Here is an 18,818-nt window from a genome sequence, read left to right on the forward strand (position 1 = left end):
TTATTTCAAAGGGTTACCATTGTACGGCGAATGATTAAAATTTCTTATAAAGTCTAGATGTTATAGCAGTTATTATTTGATTGATTGGTGCAATGATTTCTTGATTTCATTCCTGTATTGTCGGGTTACAGCTAAATTATAAGAGGCCCGAAGCTAAAAATATTGCATCCTGCAAGTTACTACATTAATGTAATCAATTTCATTATTTGATAAGGTAGTAACAACGTTGATCTCTATATTGTTTCGGACTATTCTATTTTAAAATAGCATTTTTCCATTCGTATGATAAAAAGGTTAATGTTTATTGACCATGCCGGTAAAGATACAAAGCACATTTGGAGCTGGATTAGTTCGTACTATGGTATCACGCAAGCTGGAAGAGTTGTTTTGTTCGTGCCCGCCGTAAGCAGTAAACCTAATGATTTACTTGCATACTATTTATTTAAAAACAAATAAAAACGTTAAAGTACCTTACCGAATTGGCTACCTATTGATTTTATGCAAATCTGTTTACAAATTGTTTTTTGTTTCGGGCCTACACCTTTCTAATTTACGTCATTCTGACGTGAAATAAAATCATTTTCGCTAGATACAGTTGAATTAGTGCAGCATTCTATTCAGCTTAAGTTCCATAAAGGAAAAGATTTACGTATAGAAATTATGTTATTATTTATCATTAATTGTTATATGTTTTCTGCTCTTTTTTGTCTTATAAATTGGTTAAACTTTAATTAAAACGTTATTATTATCAACAAATTCAAATTTTAGAGACATGATAGAATCGCATCATTACAACTAGTTAACTTAAATTGTTAAATATTATCGTAAGGATGACCAAGAGAATGAACTGATTAAATTTTACTTTATTGGTAGATTGTATTACAAGTAATCGCAATATATAGCTAACTTGCTACATCTGATATTGAAAGCATTAGCATAACAATTTGTCTACAGTATTACGATATTCACTGACATTAAGCTCCAGCTAAAGCATCTGAACTGAATTTCTAAAGTAATAGTTGCTACCTTGGTGTCAAATTCAGTACCGTATTGGCATCGCTACATTCTTTAGTGATACTAAATCTTACACAATATCGGGTTGATTATTAGGCTATTACAATTACAAGAATTACATGCAAGTTTTGTTTTTAAGTAGTCATTATTATATTGCACTATATTATCTCAGAAAATTATGTTTGATAGCTGTACTAGAAAGAATAAACTGAAGGTGGATGCTATTTAGCGGTATAATGAATCATCCGTTTATTTACCTTTTGTACCCACTTCCTAAGAATAAATAATAGTTAATAAATGAATGCGATGGAGGTAGTTTAATTTAAGGGCTATAACAATATCCAGTGCTGATGTTTGCTTCTGCATTAAGATAACATCATACGTGTCTTAATTGCAGAACATGGGAACTCACTCGATAATTATTGTCTGCAGAGATGGAATAATTAATAAAAATGACGGCTAATAAAAAGGAAATACTGCATTCTAATTTCATCAGCTAACGATGTACATGAATAAATGATGGCATACGAAGGCTACCGTATACATGTAGCGTATTATTTCGGCACACAGCCCTAGATCTTGTCGTACTCAGCCTATGGGTTCTATCACAGTGAGGATTATCGTAACTAAAATCATAAATAGTCTCATAATTATTCAATAATTTACCCGCATTACTGATGATACTGATAGGGCTACACAACGAGGGATTCCAACTTGGCATTATCAAGGTCTTGACAAAGCTATGATATCGTATTAATACCACAAAGATATGTTATAAAGGTCAGGATCGAAATAGTCCTATTTACTACACGCATGTAATGAAGGTTTTCTTAGCTCTAGTAGTAATGAAATATAGATTTACGAGTAAAAATTTATTTAATGTACATTATATTTTGACAGTATTAGCTTAATCATGTTGTTTATAAAGGATAAAATACTGTATTTGGAGTTATTTTATGTGTTCTGTGAAATGAATATAAAATATGCAATTTTTAGCTATGGTGTTAAAGGTAATTATCTAGTCTTGTTTTTGGATTCCGAATTGAAAATCTTCTTTTAGTAAACAATAACTGGCTCACAAGTGAGATATGAGAGGCGCTATATACTACAGTAGAGGTGTACGTACATTAACTGCTGACAACGGATATACAACATATACAAGCAAGTTAATTGGCCTTTATTTGCTGTTTAACTTAAATATATGCAACAGCATAAAGTTATGTAATAAAAAATTGATATAACAGATAGTGGCTACAATGTGCACTAGTAGAAAACGTAAGTAAATTGATTTGGCCACCGTTAATGAATTCGTACAGGAGAAATATTTGCTGAATCGATTTGCACTCGATCTTACTCGACGATATAAGAAAATATAGAGATAGAACTGAGAGATTTCTCAGCTAGAATATACTGTAAAAGCATTGATGAAATTTTGATTAGAACGTTAATTTATCGTTGCGATGGTTAATTTTATATAGCTATATCGTGTGATAAGGAAAGCTACGAAGACGTGTAGGTAATCGTCTTTTCCTTAATGATCTATCGGCAGGAATGCGGAAGGTGTTATTTAATGTAATACCGCACTTCAAATGTAAATTAATGTTATTTATTTACTCTGTATTTCTGAATGAAAATAATTGACTGTACACATTAGCTATGGCTATATATGATATTGTTATTGGTTAATTAAAGAATCTTATTGATAATGTGTGAAGTTGAAAATAAGTGCACGCCAACGTGCCGGCTAAGCGGATGTAGGAACCTTTATAGTAATATCCTAATTAACAACAGCAGGCACGGTCTGATGTTATTTTGTCTATCTTTATTATTATAATGCAATAGCCTGCAATTAAGCATGTTTATAGTAGTTACCTGCGTTATGAATCTTGATAGCTTTTATCAGTCTATCTGTATTAATAATATATAATGTATTATAAATTACAGTTGTTGGCACATTAGTAGACAGGAATAGTGCTAGCGGCATATTAAACCGTGTATGCAGCTACTTTCCTGTAAGTACGCATACATCAATTCTCTCAATACTTATTCATTATAGTACAATAGTTATGGTTGTTATTTCTAGTTTTAGGCTATTGTATCTAAACCTTTACTTGTCGTGGTTGAAATTGTAAATAACAGTCTGAAAGTTATAAGTTCGATTGCAAGCATTTGATTTTAAATCCTTATTTTAAAGGTTACTAGCGTTTGCAGCTTATATAACGTGCATTCTGAAATAAAGCGTGGACATATTTTAATTTCATGCAATAGACAAGAAAAATGAGGCGTATTGAATAGTGAGGTATAATGCAAATAAATGAATAAATAAATAAATAAATAAATAAATAAATAAATAAATAAATAAATAAATAAATAGAAGCAAATAAATATCAAAGTGAAGTGCAATCGTTACAAACACGCTGCCAAGATACTGATAACTTTGCAGTAGGATACATCGTACATGTAGATTGCGGGATAATTCTATATTAAAGGTTTAACTACAACGTGCCCCTTCTTACTGTATTGCAAAAGACTGAATCGGGCAGGGTACCGTACTGCAAATGGATAATGGATGCCACATGCAGAGATAATTTTCTTAAATACTATACAGGTAGTGATGCGTGGCATAAACGTCTGAAAGTTGCCGTTATTTTTGTGACGGAATAGGAAGTTGACGATTTTCTGTAAATCATATTAAAAAGATTTCCAACTGTCGTTTGATTTCATGACATTTCATCTATGCTGTCAAGTCATACATTACATAAGAAAAATGGATCATTTTAAGCCCATTGAGTCCTCCGTAATTATTTAGCGGTCTTTGCTGACATTCATGCTGTAGTTACGTATTTATCCGGTTAAATAGATAGATTATAATATCAGGCATACCTTTTAAACGCATACTATATCTTTTAAATAGTGATCACTTTGATCAATAACAGGTGCAGCTTAGCTTGTCGAAATTATCCAATTACTGCAATTGAACATTAAATACTTTGTAAGACCGTATCACCTTATGTAAGCAGCTACTGCATCATGGATAAGTACGCATGATGATTTTTTTTGTCGGTCTTTAAAATTTATCTGAGCTGATATCTGGTATGTTCCTGATTATCGTTCTTGGCCGATTTGGAGTAGATTTATACGCCAATAAATTAGAAACACCTTGCACAATTCTAGGTACATTGACATTGGAGTTCCTAGGATCTAGTTGAGTGTCTGATGTAGTGCATATTATCTATATGATATACTCTCCTATTATTGCAGTCTCACTGTAAGCACTATATGCACATGCATTGATATTTGTTTTGATTTTTTGAAATGGACCTTATTTGGTATGAGCTCATTTCTGCGCAAAAGCTGTGTACAGTATGTACAATTGTACATTAGGTCCAGCCATAATAACCCCGATTACTCAGATACTCAGCGTAAATAGCTTAAACGATGATACATTATTCTAAGAGTCTCTTTGAATAATCGCGTGAAATTTGAGGTACAGACTCTTAGAATAATGTATCATCGTTTAAGCTATTTACGCTGAGCATCTGAGTAATCGGGGTTATTATTGTACATGCCAATTATTGTCATATGCTAAAAAAATAGTTCTTTATTTACTAAAGTAAACTATGTGAGTATAACATTGTTTACAAGGGAAATGACAGCCTGCTTGGTGATATTTGCAATATAAACTCATCCGACAACTTTCGAACGTTCATTAATACCGGGCATTAGAATCTGTTTCAAAGGTCAATCCAAAGACCTCTAACCTACAGCGTCATAATTTTGGTCATTTTGGTAGTAGCAGAGTTCGAAGCGAAAAAAGGTTTTTCTACAGTAAGTACTGTACGCCATACAGTGTATAGTACTGTACTGTACAGTACTATAGAAAATAGTGCTAACATACTGTACTGTAACCTACTCAGTATCGGTATGGTAGAGATGTCGCCAGACTGCACGATTGCACGTGCCACGTGGTTTTACAGTACTGTACAGTGCTGTACTGTACCGTACTGAAATGGACGTTTTTAACATACAGTACTGTACTGTACTGTATCGCTACGCCGACCGGGATACTGTACAGTACAGTGTTACAGTGCACGATTACAGTATCATGTACGCTAATGTAATAACTAACTACTGTACAGTACAGTATTAACCGTGCTGTCGCTTAGCCAAAGGTGATATTGCACGATATGTACAGTACTGTACAGTACTGTACATAGTACAGTACATTATACAAGTACAGTATGATGTGATTTAATGGCTAGCTAAACGTCGCCGACAGTGCAAGAGTCAAGACAGTCTTATTATTCTAAGTACCTTATGTCTGCCCAATAAAGCTTTGTTTTACACCTTAAGTACTATATACAGTATATTCCCTAATGTAATATACTGTAGTTCCAGGGTCAAATTGAAACACCCGGGTGCACCAGAAGCTTGACCTACTGTACTCTAGACTAGTCTCCATTAGAAAAAGACCTGGACTGATCACTCCCTCAGACAGACGGACCTTTCTTACCAGATAACTCCATGAATATCGAAAAATAGCTACCTAGTATGGATCTTCCGCGTCTGTTTTCGAAATCACTGGTACTAATTCTAATAATATCGACAATCTTATATAACTGTCTCCAAACGGAACTGAGTAAAAAATAGTAAGATTTAGCGTAAAGTTACTTCATTTAGAGAATATGAGTCAATTCAAAATTGACCATCTGCATACTGAAGCACTGTCATAATGAAGTGTTTGACACAATATTTTGACGAGATGAGGTCGAAAATGTCTGTCCATCCTAGAGTGATCAAATCCAATTTCACAGACAGAGCGTACAGACGGCACAGTACAACTGTACAGTAAACTTGTAGAAATATTACAGTACTTACTTATTACTGTAGATTATAGTTTAGTTTATGATATAGTATGCTGATGTCAGTCTCTGATTTATATTTCTAAGAGATTTGCTTTAAATTGAACTCAAATTCTACGTCAACAGATCCTTACAACCTTAAGCTTAACACCTGATATTTTTTTAATTAATTCATTTAATTTTTACTTTAGTACTGGTACAGTATTAACTTACTGTATTTGATCATCTACTGTACTTTGAAACAGTGGGATGATCTGGATCTTGGGTGATATTTCGTATGCTTGTTTACCAATTCAAGGACTATTTAATCTTCTATTGTAGTCCTTGACTAAGGAGAATAACTCTAATTTTTCGATACTACTACAACAGTATACTAATGATGGCAATCTATAGCATAATAATGAGGCTCATGTCATGAGGGCACCCATGTGGGTGTAGGCTTCGAATGGGGTGATATCGTGATATTTATGCTATGCTAACACTGATATTATTCGACCGAAGTACAATATTGTTATTTATTATTACTGGCACCATCCCCATCGCTTTATTGACGGTCTTTACAGTACTTATTGATACATTTTACAGTACTGTACCGACATGCCAAGTACTGTACCGTACTGTATAACATAGCAATTAGACACAACACATACAGTACTGTAAGTACAGCATTACCTTGTAGTAACTGTATACTGCGCCAAGGCTGTATTTGCTAACAATAACCTGGAACTTCTGTACAAGTATTTGACCAATCGTCTCGCTCTGTAATTTAGACGACAACTGTGCAAATAAATTGGCATTGTAAATACTACCAATTTATTCATGTACACTTGTACATAGTAAAGCATTTTATACAGTATTATTAGTGTAATGAGAGTAAAGTACTGTACAGCGTACAGTAGAGATCTGTAGTGTCGACGTGGCGGTGGATTGGGGTTACTGGGGGTTACAAGGTGTACGAAGTTGGTCAATATCAACTTCTCACGCAGCTACGCGTTCGTCTTGCTTTAATACAAAAGGAAAGATTTGTGCTGTAAAGTGTATCATTAAAAATACTTGGTATATACTCATCGATGACATGGCAGTGGTTATAGATTACAACGACATTTCAACCATTCAGACTGAGGGAGAAGCCGTAAGAATTTGGTGTGACGGATGGTAATGTTAATCCATGCAAATACTTCTATATACAGTATACTGTACGGTATATTAAGGTAGCGACAACTGACCCAACTGACTTTACTACGATGAGCTAAGTTGTACTATGGTAGAGTAATAAGAGTTCAAGACAGATCATACTTTAGTGTCCATAGAAGCTGCTCTACTAACGATAGTGAAGTAAAATCAAGGTGGATGCTTTCTTTTGATGCTATTGACTTGTACAAAGTCTAGCTAAAATTCAGCTTTAATTAGTGTATTATATTATTAAAGGATGCGTGCGATCAATTGTATCGTCCACTACAATTTGACAATAACAATAATACAGTACAGTACTGTAGGTAGATGATGTGAAGGGTAGGCCAGCCGTAGACAGTAATGACCCTTTTATACTTGAGCTGAACAGTACATTGTATAGGAAACAGATGTGTGTATGCGCGTTTATACTGTACAGTACAGCAGTCTATTGGTCGACTGTGCACTATACTGTAAATTATAATGTACTGTAATTGTGGTAGATTGAGTGGATTAATATTCACTGCGAAAAATTCAAATTTAAGAGCAAAATAACCCCAATTCGCTTATTGCTTGTTAAGTGTGTTTATGTTCACTTCATGAACGGGTAAATACGATACATTGAACCACATTGAGTGATTCTTATCCTACAAAGAGTAGAAAGTTAGTTGGAGTCTTGAATTTCTCATATTCGAGCATGACAGTAACATAAGATAATATATATGTACTGTATATATTAAACCGATGTTACAATAAAAAGGGTGTTATAATGATAGCACAGTAATTCGTTAAGCCACTAAGTTGAGTAACACTGTAGTACTTATTTATCTTATTTTCACGCAGGGATTGTTAATTGACGAAAAGACTAGTAACTAGATCTCAAATCATGGTACCGGCTCATATACGATAAGTTAATTTATTCATTTGAATGACATTCATTACGCAGTCGTGTTTACGGTGGGATTGATCAGCATCACTCTTCATTTACACAGTGTAAAAATGGATATTGGTTAATGTAGTTGGAAGCTAATTAATCCGAACAATTTCGACTAAATTAACCACTTCTTCCTGTCTTACGTCTAGTACTGTATATCTACGGCACAATATACGCCTTCGTTGAACAGAGGTGATAATTTGAGTCTCTGCTTGATGAGAGAAAATAATTTATATCGGCAATATTGAATTGCTATAAGAAATTTGGACAGTATTGTTGTAATCAATAGCACATATAGTGTCTGCAGCCTGCTGTGCGAGTCGTGTACTACATCATCAATATTTGTTGTATCGAAGGAGTAGAGTAGAAAGTAATCTATCAATATCAATCGCATAAACGATAGTTTTTATGAGGGATGATATAATTCATCAGTGGGCTCTTCCTTTTTGTCGATTCTACTGTATGTGTAAGTAATCAGATGGCGACTTAAACGAAAATAGTGATAAAGTTTTTCTGTCTGTCTAGTCAAGCTATTGTTGAATACGTTTTACGGTACATACTTATACAATAGAACCTTAACTATGATAACTAGCATTTTTAAATGATTGAGCCAGCTTTATAAGCTGAAACATTCTGTGGTTTAAGTTATAAATGTAAACGTCTTGCACTTTAAGTACATTATTGATTATCATTATTTACATAGAGTGGTTATACAAGGTGGTATACGATCTAAGTTATCTTTGTAATCATCATTATTATTTTCTCATAGTTTCGATATGATGCATTACGGCCACGCCAATGTCTTACGTCAGGTATGATAGTGATATCTTTACTGCTAAGGTTCATCTATGATTGGAATTGTGTATCTTTCTATGAATAAAAATTTTAAAATGATGTAATGCCGCAATTACGGTCCATACTAGTTTATTATGGTATAAACTGTAGGGAGTAAATAATTGTGATTATAAGTATTGTTTAATTAGTTTGCTTAGACTTTATAAAATTGTTTTTAATTGGTAGGCGAAATCATTTGGGAGCTTTTTAATTGCTGGTGTTCATTCTAGCGGTAAGCTAATCCCTAATCTTAGATTATAATTATAAGATCATATAGCTTGTTTTCAATGGATTATTAAGAAGGTATGAAAATTTTTGGAGTATAAATTTTAAACTGTGGGAATGGGCAATACATACATGCGAGTAATTTTTATGAAGGATTGTACTTTAAAGGAATTTTATACGCTGTAGCTATCTACTAATTTCCTTTTATAATTATCAGTAAATGTGTTATGCATGAATGCTTAGATAATTTTATCGATTGCAATCCTAATCCATTTAATTTGAACAATACCCTTGAATTAGAAAAATCGAATGTCTAGTCATAGTGATTACATCTGCGAGTACCTGTGTACAGTGCTCCATTTTATTGGTATCTTACAGTATTTGATGATAAGGGTATGTACGGAACGTACAGTATCATTTGTGGCTTTAGTTTATCGTTTTTAATTTGTACTGTCATTCCAATAATTCGATAGGTTACCTCTTTCCTACTACGTTACTCGTTACCAAGTTTATATAACTTATTATTAACTGAATGATTTCAACTATATCTTTGTTTACGAATTTAATGTATTACTCTGTAGAAGAAATTGCGAAGAACAAGGGTCCACCGGTACTGACCTTAGATGAAAGGTCTAATTAAATGAAGATGTTTTTTATATAATAATTATATATAATATCTAGCATATGCATTTATGCTTTAATGTTCGTCTATTCTTATGTTAATTAGAGCAAAGCTTTTAGGATCTGTTAGATGGGTAGATCAGGTTAGGAAGGCTAGTTTCAGTCGCTATATGGAGTATAGATTAACGTATTCTATGTGCAAATTTATTTTTGACCATTTATTGACCTTGATTATTGAAGGTGGTAATAAATGCTCCCTATTCAACCTCAGTAAAAACTCTGGACAAATTTGGTTGTGACTTCTGTGTTCACTCAGGTAATAAAGATTTGACATAGATTATAAGGCGCATTTTTATCATTACCTAATAAAGAGAGCATATTCTGAGCTAACTGATCAACGTGCACTCTGTGTAGAGGACATTGCTTTAACTGCCGAAGGAGTTGATGCTTATGCAGAAATTAAGGCGGCTGGTAGATATAGGTAATACATATGAATAAAAATAAAAGAGACTTTAATGTGTAGTAGATAAAAACTTTTTTTAACCAATAGTTGGATAATCCATACGGATATAGAACAATATTGTATGTTGCGATCTTTTATTGCCAATTATAGCATCACGTAAATGCATTTAAAAGATACTTAAATATATGATAATGACGAAATATATATATGCTTGTTAAATGGGTATTTTTCTCGCTCTGGCTGTTCATTAGGTTTAGCAAACGTACACCTGGAGTTTCCACAACTGATTTAATAGGAAGGTTAGTGATATAATCAATGTGATCAATAAAATTGTTTCTATTATACGGTAGCGCGTTTATGGGACATTAAAAAGAGAAAATAATAAAAATTCTTTTAAATATTCTAGAATAGCATCCAGATTTGTAGAAGATTACAATAAGAATAGCCAAATTAAAGAAGTGAGTAATGATTAATATTAATGTGGATCTTAATACGATGCGTAAGATTAACAACGGTTTACGTGCGTTAAATAATTTTATAGTCTCCTTGGACGACCATGGGGGGTTCTTGCCCAACATCACAAATCATTGCACTCTTTTCTTCCCTACGAGAAGCAAATGTAATCGATTGTGATAACTTGACAAAGTACCATTAGCAAATTTATTGTATGTTCATACTAATACTTGCGCATTAAATTTTTTTATAGTCTACCGACAAGATAATTTACGTTCCTGGAGCCTTCGACTGCTTTCGTATCCTTCCTACTGTAGATACAAATCATAGTGAAAAAATCAAATATTTTCAAAGTACTTTAACAGTTATTAGATACTATGCGATCAGTGGTATTTAATCGACTAAAATGCTATACTTTAAAAGGATACGTAGGAAATATCTTCCATAATTTATTCAATTTTAGATATTGGGCACGTAAATTTTCTGGAATCAATTCGCAAGCATGGCAGTTATATCATCGTTGGTCTATATTCGGATGAGGTAAAGTGAAATATGAAGGTATTGACTGGTATTTGATATTTTATAATCCGTTATTGATTTTATCTAGACTATACGAAGATATAAAGGTCATAATTTTCCAATAATGACATTACACGAGCGGCTATTGAGTGTATTAGCTTGTAAAGTAGGGTATTTGTATCAATTCAGCTGAACTTACTTTATGAGTGTTGCAATTTTTAAAGCTGTATTTATCTACATTTATGTTATGTATAGTATGTTGATAACATCGTTATTGATGCGCCCTATAACATCACAAGTAATTTTCTTGAGAGATTTCAGGTATTTTAAATGGAAGGAGTGATTATTACGTCTAATAAATCTAGAAATGATAGTAATATGTCCTTTATTGATCATTTAATTATCTATACAGTACAGCACATACTATATCAATTGATATTATCTGGCTTAACTTTCAACCGCTTTTCTAATATTGTAGATTGATCTTGTTTGCTGTGGTCAAGCAGCAAATTCTATTAAAGTAAGTATATGTTTATATTGTTATGACGTCATTTTTAGTCAAGTGAAAGTAGAATAAGTTCTCTTATAGTTTTTATCACTCTTATTCTGTGTTATAAACGTTAATACGATAAACTATAACGGGATGACTGACAGTTCTTTCTTAAGAGTATCTGTTAAAATTGATATGGTAAGTATTAGTAATTTTGTCTATGTTATCCTGCAGATTAACGGAACTGAAGATCCTTATAAGGTATTTAACGATACAGTATTATATAGCTTGTATTGATTGAAAGTAGATATAGAGGCTTTTATTTTTAACAATTATTCCCAATTGTTAGCTGATGAATTATAATTTTAATATTTCAAATCTGGAAGGAACCTAAACGTCAAGGAAAACTTAAGATAGTTGATAGTGGCTGTTCCTTTACAGTTGAAAATTTGATTAATCGTATTCTGAAAGATAGGTACGGTTTTTTATGTTATAAACTCAAAAAAGTTATGCTCGGTACATTTCTAGGCTAGGTCCCTACTCATTATTTTTCATCATAATTTGTTAGTATTGGGTATCTTGTAAATATACTTTACGTAGAAAGAGGGCATAAATAGTCAAATAGCCATATAATTAGCATCGATAATTTTAGTATTTAGTAAGAATCATGATATACTGCTAATGATAACAAAGATTTGGTTAAGATATCTTAGATTAGAATATGCAAGTGTAAAATTAGAGTTATTACTAAACTATAAATATCTAAGTGATATAATTACGGCATTTTATTGAGCAATAAGTAAACGTACTATGATATTGCTAGACTTTACGGTGTCAGCCGCATTACGAGTACTTATGTCAATGATTGTAAAACTGATTATTTATGACGATCATTTTTTTACATTTATAGGTATAATATTATTTAAAGCATCATAGTAGCATTTGCACTAATTTTTAACTTATATTATCAACTTATACGGCGTGCTTACAGGAAGCTCTACGCGAAACGAAATCAGGACAAAGCAAAGAAAGAGATAACTCAGTATAATTTATGGCAAAAAATACAAACTGAAGCTGAAGCAAAATAAGTATTTTGGCAATTTAGATACTCTGCTTATTTAAAACATCCTTGCATGAGAGCCCTCTGCAAATAATTTAATAAAATATTGGCGTTGCGTGTTTTATCTTAAACGCCATGTTTTTATGCTTACAGTCAAATTTGTTCTATTAAAAGGAGATGGATGATTCTCTATTTTTAGTATTATTAATGCGAGATATGGTGGACTAGAGGATTTATTATTAATTGGTGTACAAATTATCCTTAAGTGGATATTTTTACCAGCCTATATTTTTGATTACCAAAGATTATTAAATATTCTTACTATAAGTTAACATTTGATAATTTATTTTGTTTTAACATCATACCTCTAAGTTTAATATTTTATATTTTGCTTACAGTAATTATAAGTTTTAATTACTCGATTAATACCTGATATGTTTGATGTTTCTTCATGATTCGCTAGAGTGATTTTATTAAAGGTAATTTTTTTAATTAATGTTTGTTGAATCATGTATGTTTCTATATTTTTTAGATGTAATGAATAAGCAAAATATGCTAGTATATGTTAGCTTTACTACATTAACGCTGAACTAAAACAAGCTCACCTAATCACCTTTATTGAAAATACGTAATATCAGTATTAAAGACAGCACTTTACCGTAGATATATAGTAAATTGCTAATAAATGAAGTACCTTGGTCATAAATACGGGTATAATTAGTAACCAACAGTCATACTGTGCTTTTCGTCTACACTACTTTGGTCGTAATTGTCTAGCATCAAGCCAAAAAAACTTAAGTTAGATTGTCCTTCGGCTGAGCTAGGTAACTAAAGTATGAATTATGTCAATCTTCATTAAAAGATCAATTTATTCCTAGAAGGATTTATCGAGTATCCCTCTATTAAATAACGTTAATAGCTTGATTTTATGTTTCAGTTGTGATCTGAGACTATCGAGAAATTTAGTAGCAATACCTGGATTAAACACAACCTTTACAGGCGTAGTTTTTTTTTAGCGTAGTCTATTTTGTTATGATGGTTATGTGTTCTGTAGACTAATGATATCTTTAACTAAGGTTAATTTAGTTCCTGGCTACACTGGATTTATGATTATATTATACTATTAACGCTTAACATCTACTATATTAAATCTACTGATGCGCAAAACATTATTGCTCATCGTGCAGATTCAAAGTCAAATCCTTAATGAATCAGCTCCTTAGGAATGTTTAAGCTTGTAGGGAAGTCTCAGTAGAGTAAACTAATCGTGGACTACATAGCATGATGAGTGCTAATTTAACATCTGGAAATAGGAATGTATTAGAAAACTACCCAAACTAAGTACAATATCTCGTCGGGCACGTTTTAAAGTTATTACAGCTGTACACTCCCATTGAACCTGTATTTAGCGCTAGCCATGCAATCATTTCATTAAGTATAGCTACATTTTTGAAGTGGTGATAGCAGTAGGCGTTTAGATGGATCCCAAACGTGTTATAGGATATATTTCAATCATTCTATACTACCTACAGTACAGTGATGGAATTATTTCCGTTTTCTTACCCGATGTCTTTATCCATGGGCTCGACTGGCGACTAAAGCGCCGGCCGGCCTGGCTAATCCTCCACTTGTTTTAGTTACCATACTGTAATAAGGGTACTGCCTCGTTAGGGTCATATTGTAATAAGACGTGACTAACTAACTCATTAAAGAGCGTACCAAGTGGAGTAGAATAGAGTACAGTACTGAATTTTACAGTTTCTATAGTTACCATAGTCTAGTACTGTACTATTACGTGTACACCACTGAGAGAACTATAGTATTAAGTTGCAGGACGATTAAGTGGACTTTAGAGCTACGGATCGAAATGGCGAGTGGAAGTTTCAAGGCAAACAGCGCGAGAATTGGATCAATTTAATTTGAGGAGAAGTAAAAGTTATCGTAAAAAACGTAGTCAAGAATTAAAAGGTAACTGATTAGATTGCAACTATCATCAAGCATGAAAGCATGAAAAATGGCTGAAAAATCGAGCAAAACGATTGATAATTCCAACATTTTACGCATTGCCGCCAATATTGTCGATGCAGGCGATCAAGAGGTCGTCCAGCTACTGTTGGAGTTGCAGCAAAAGCTGAATGATGCACCTAGCAACGCTGCGCAAAAATTACGCCATGATGCATTTGAGCTTGGTCTACTGGATGTTTGCTTTTCAACGCTATTAAATAGTGATTATAAGGAGGTAGATGGGAAATGGAATTCAGTGGCGAAGATTGTGGAATTAGTTTGCGATATCTGCTCTGTTTTACAACCTGATCAAGATCAGGATCAAGCCAATCAATTCGAACAAGCTGTATTATATGCTGCTGAAGTGTTATTAAAAGTAGCCAATATAGTACATAAAGATGTTCACCAATCCAAAGCACAATCCATGGAGATTCGTATAGAGGTCACTAGGGCATTTCGAATAGTATTAGATGGAATGATCTGGTTAGTTAGTGCTCACTCGTGGCTAGCATTGTTTGTTTTACAAGCTAAGAGTTATATCGCTTTACTCATGTCCGGCGAAAATGATACCGCAAGCACCATTATTTCAATTATAACCAATTTTATATCGATTCGTCCAGGAATATGTAAAGAATTACAAGAGGATGATATTAACAATATTATGGACGAATTAATTTATAAACTTACAACAACAAATGAGATCGTCATTGCTAGTACAATTACTCGTTTATTATTGACAATTATTGAAGATAATTCCAATATATCCTTAACATTATATGAGCGTTACAAGGGTCTCAAGCAATTAGTAAATCGATGGATAGGTAGAGGTTTCGACAATGCATTAAAGCAATTCATTTATATCTTAGATAGTGGTAGTGCTAAAAGTGCTCATGAATATCGTATCAATCATGCTGCTACTATCATACAATCAGCCTTTAAGGGCTATAAAGAACGAAAAAAGTTGAAATCTGCACAACAAGCCATGACAAAATTGCAACAGAAAATTCGTAAGCGTGTGCAAGATAAGATTGCTAAACGTATTCAAGACAAAGAAGTGGAAGTAGCTAAGCGAGAAAGGGATATAAGAAAAAGGAAAGATATGTTGAAATCGAAAGAGAGGCAATTGCAGGCTTTAAATGCTATACCAGCTGCTAAGATGGCCGAATATTTTACCAAATCTGAAATGTTAGCAGCTACGAAAATTCAATCAGTTTGGCGTGGATTGGTTGCAAGACGAAAATTTAAAATCGAATCAGAAAATTTGCGCCAGTGGCGAGCCGCTCGTACTATTCAACGTTGCGCTAGGAAATTTCTTGATAGATTACGCTCAAGAAAACTTCAAGCCGCTGCCAAAGAATCTTTAATGCCACCCGGTTTAGATGATCAACGTCGAACTGAATTGATGACTATTGTTGAAAAGTTTAAAAAGCAGCATTCAGAAGTCGAAAGAAGTCAAGAAGAAATCGAAGAGATGCTATATGATATCGAAGATATATTGACACATTATTGGTCGTTTTTGCCCAATTGGCGGCGTAAACAATATGAAATGGATGCTTTAGTTGCTAGAATTGAAACAGAAACTGAATTATTAAATGAGGCCCCAAGCCTTTCTGAAGTTCAACCTGAAGATTTAGAAAAATTTACATGTTATTCTCAACCGATTGTTCGAAAAGCACAAGAGGAAGTCCAAGCAGATTTAAAGGCATTAGAAGAGCCATGGTGGAAGCACTTAGGTGGTGATTCAGATTCAGATGACGATGACTTATTTCCTGAATTTCCAAAATTACGAAATTAAAGTTGATGCTATCTAATCTAACTTTGTTAGTGCGAATATATTTTTATATTTACACGCTATTAGAAGTTTTGTAAATTTTATAAGAAAGATGATAACTACCTTAGAATAATTTATTTTCGCTATATTTATAGTAGGTTTAGCAATAATCGATGTTTTAGCTTGGAATGGCAATTATAATTATATAATTTTGACCAGCTATCTCTGTAACATGAAGAATTTTGGAATCTTACGTTTTATAGGATTATAAGAATGAATCATATTAAAAAAATTTTATAGTTATTAGCAAGTGTATAGTGTCTACTTTTTATTTATACTTGACTTTGTACATGAAACAAATAAATTATTCCATTTATAACTCAGTATAATAACTTTAACTCTTGTTCATCGAATAGCATTTTATATTTATGTGCAAAGCATTCAAACCAAATTGATATTTTTTTGGTCCAACTATAGTTGAACTAGACATTCCAATGCAAGTGGTCGAACGTACAGTACAATTAGACAATCGTCTACTGGTTGCCTTCTTAATTCACCTTTATCTAATGTAGTTATTACTTAATGTAATAGATTTGGATTTGAATTTATTTTACGATATGAAATTATATCGTGTAAGTACACGAATTATTAACATAAATACTTGAAACAGTCTTCAAGTGTGAGTATTATCAACATTGTAAGTCATTAGACTGTTAGATAATTTACGAAAGGTAACGAATATATTAGGTGCGTCGATTGACATATTGTGATTTTACTGAACAATTACTAATTATACTACGTTACCTAGATAGTATAATCTACTAGTCGAAATCGTCGTTGCCTATTTCTTTCCCAGTTAAGATGAATAAACGAAAGTTGTAAGGGCTTAGACGTCGATGTAATTGTAAGCTTTCTAAATGCTGTTATAATGTAGATGCGTCCTGTACCATATATGAATTGACTAAAATTTTACCACTTTACATTGGATCTATATGTGTACTAATTACAAGTTTGGTTATGAAATGTTCAAGATTATTTTAGATATTCTTATTGAATAATGATTATAATAGAATTTTTCCAAAGGCTCAATAAAAAGTTAAATAATTATAAATCATACATCTTTATTTGTTAACATTTTCGTTATCGCAATAAATGCTTTTAAATCTTGATAACATCTCTTCGTGCTATTATAAAGCTAGGAACTCTTCGGTTAAGGTTACCGGAGAGGTTATTATCTACTCAATAGAAAATTTCATAGGAAACAGAGTTTGTCAAAAGACTTGTTACGATAATCATAATATCAATTGTATCTTCCATATAATACAGTACACCTGAGTTTAGTTAATATAGAATACTGACTGCACACTATATTAATGATATAAACCACATGACATGAACATCACGAAATTGATCTTGAAGCTAGATTTGTTTCAATAATAATTTAAATATTCAACAATCATTTACGTAATAGCTATTAGAATATCGTATATGCACAAAGTTTAAAAAAGATATGATTGCATCAAACGAGAAGAAATGCAATCGAGTTAAGAATACACAAAGAATTGATTAGATCAATTTTTGCATACCTTATTTTGATGTAGAATAACATGCTATTAGAATTTATTTAATACATTAGTAATGAATAAAAAATTTTTAAATAATAATTCAGTTAGTTATGTCGAATTAGTAGATTGAGTAACGCTGCCCTTAAAAATTTTAACGCCATATGTCTACCTATGGTTATCGAACAGTGAAATCAAAACACGCAGCTTAGTCAATATTGGAAAATCGGGAAGACAGAGATGTATCTAGTAAATGTTTAATGCCAGCTTCATTGATACCGAGGGATATATATTTGCAGTAATGATAAAATCTATAAAAGAAAATATGCGAAAATATTAAACTTTTGTATCTCATAAATCTAACGATATCCATAAAGAGTTTATTAAATACCTTCTTTTCTTGCTTGTCTTTTTACGAATATCTTCTGATTGTAGAATAGTACGTAATGACGGCAAATAATCCATAGCAATAGCCCGTCGATTTAACAGTTGAGAGTTTGGTAGAAAGGTAGGTGAAATCTCATGTACACGCACCAAATCGTTCTATTCCTTTAAATAGAAAGTCGAAGGGGACTGTGTTAGATAAGAAACTTGAAGAATATTGTAAAACTATCAAAGGTATTTAACCTTAATTTTTCCACATAATCAGGAGATAGCCGCAAATCGTTACTATAAAAATTTTCAGAATTTGACAGATTACATGCATCGATGCCTAGTATACAAGAGAGTAATTAAAAATTTGCAATACTGTATTAATGCTTTATTGGATTATTGTATGGTATCATTCGTCAGAGAGGTATTTACTTATTTCGAAATGTGTATCGTATTCGTATTGA

The 18,818-nt window shown here is 32.5% G+C and overlaps 2 protein-coding genes across 2 annotated transcripts; both read left to right on the forward strand.

The window, feature by feature from the left end:
• Positions 1 to 6,951: 6,951 nt before the first annotated feature.
• TRIADDRAFT_53627 (uncharacterized protein) lies at positions 6,952 to 12,673 on the forward strand (the record flags this gene model as incomplete). Its single annotated transcript, XM_002109479.1, has 17 exons — positions 6,952 to 7,031; positions 8,750 to 8,792; positions 9,001 to 9,046; positions 9,621 to 9,669; positions 9,767 to 9,803; positions 9,901 to 9,976; positions 10,075 to 10,141; positions 10,375 to 10,422; positions 10,530 to 10,581; positions 10,665 to 10,742; positions 10,830 to 10,965; positions 11,040 to 11,116; positions 11,351 to 11,416; positions 11,574 to 11,615; positions 11,820 to 11,846; positions 11,972 to 12,060; positions 12,577 to 12,673. 17 exons carry the CDS (start codon positions 6,952 to 6,954, stop codon positions 12,671 to 12,673), a joined length of 1,110 nt encoding a protein of 369 aa, XP_002109515.1.
• Positions 12,674 to 14,659: 1,986 nt separating this feature from the next.
• Positions 14,660 to 16,444, forward strand: TRIADDRAFT_53628 (uncharacterized protein; the record flags this gene model as incomplete). Its single annotated transcript, XM_002109480.1, has 1 exon — positions 14,660 to 16,444. The coding sequence occupies one exon, from the start codon at positions 14,660 to 14,662 to the stop codon at positions 16,442 to 16,444; it is 1,785 nt and encodes a 594-aa protein (XP_002109516.1).
• Between the last annotated feature and the right edge of the window lie 2,374 nt (positions 16,445 to 18,818).

Source organism: Trichoplax adhaerens, genomic scaffold (genome assembly GCF_000150275.1).
Source record: "Trichoplax adhaerens TRIADscaffold_2 genomic scaffold, whole genome shotgun sequence".
NCBI lineage: Eukaryota > Metazoa > Placozoa > Uniplacotomia > Trichoplacea > Trichoplacidae > Trichoplax > Trichoplax adhaerens.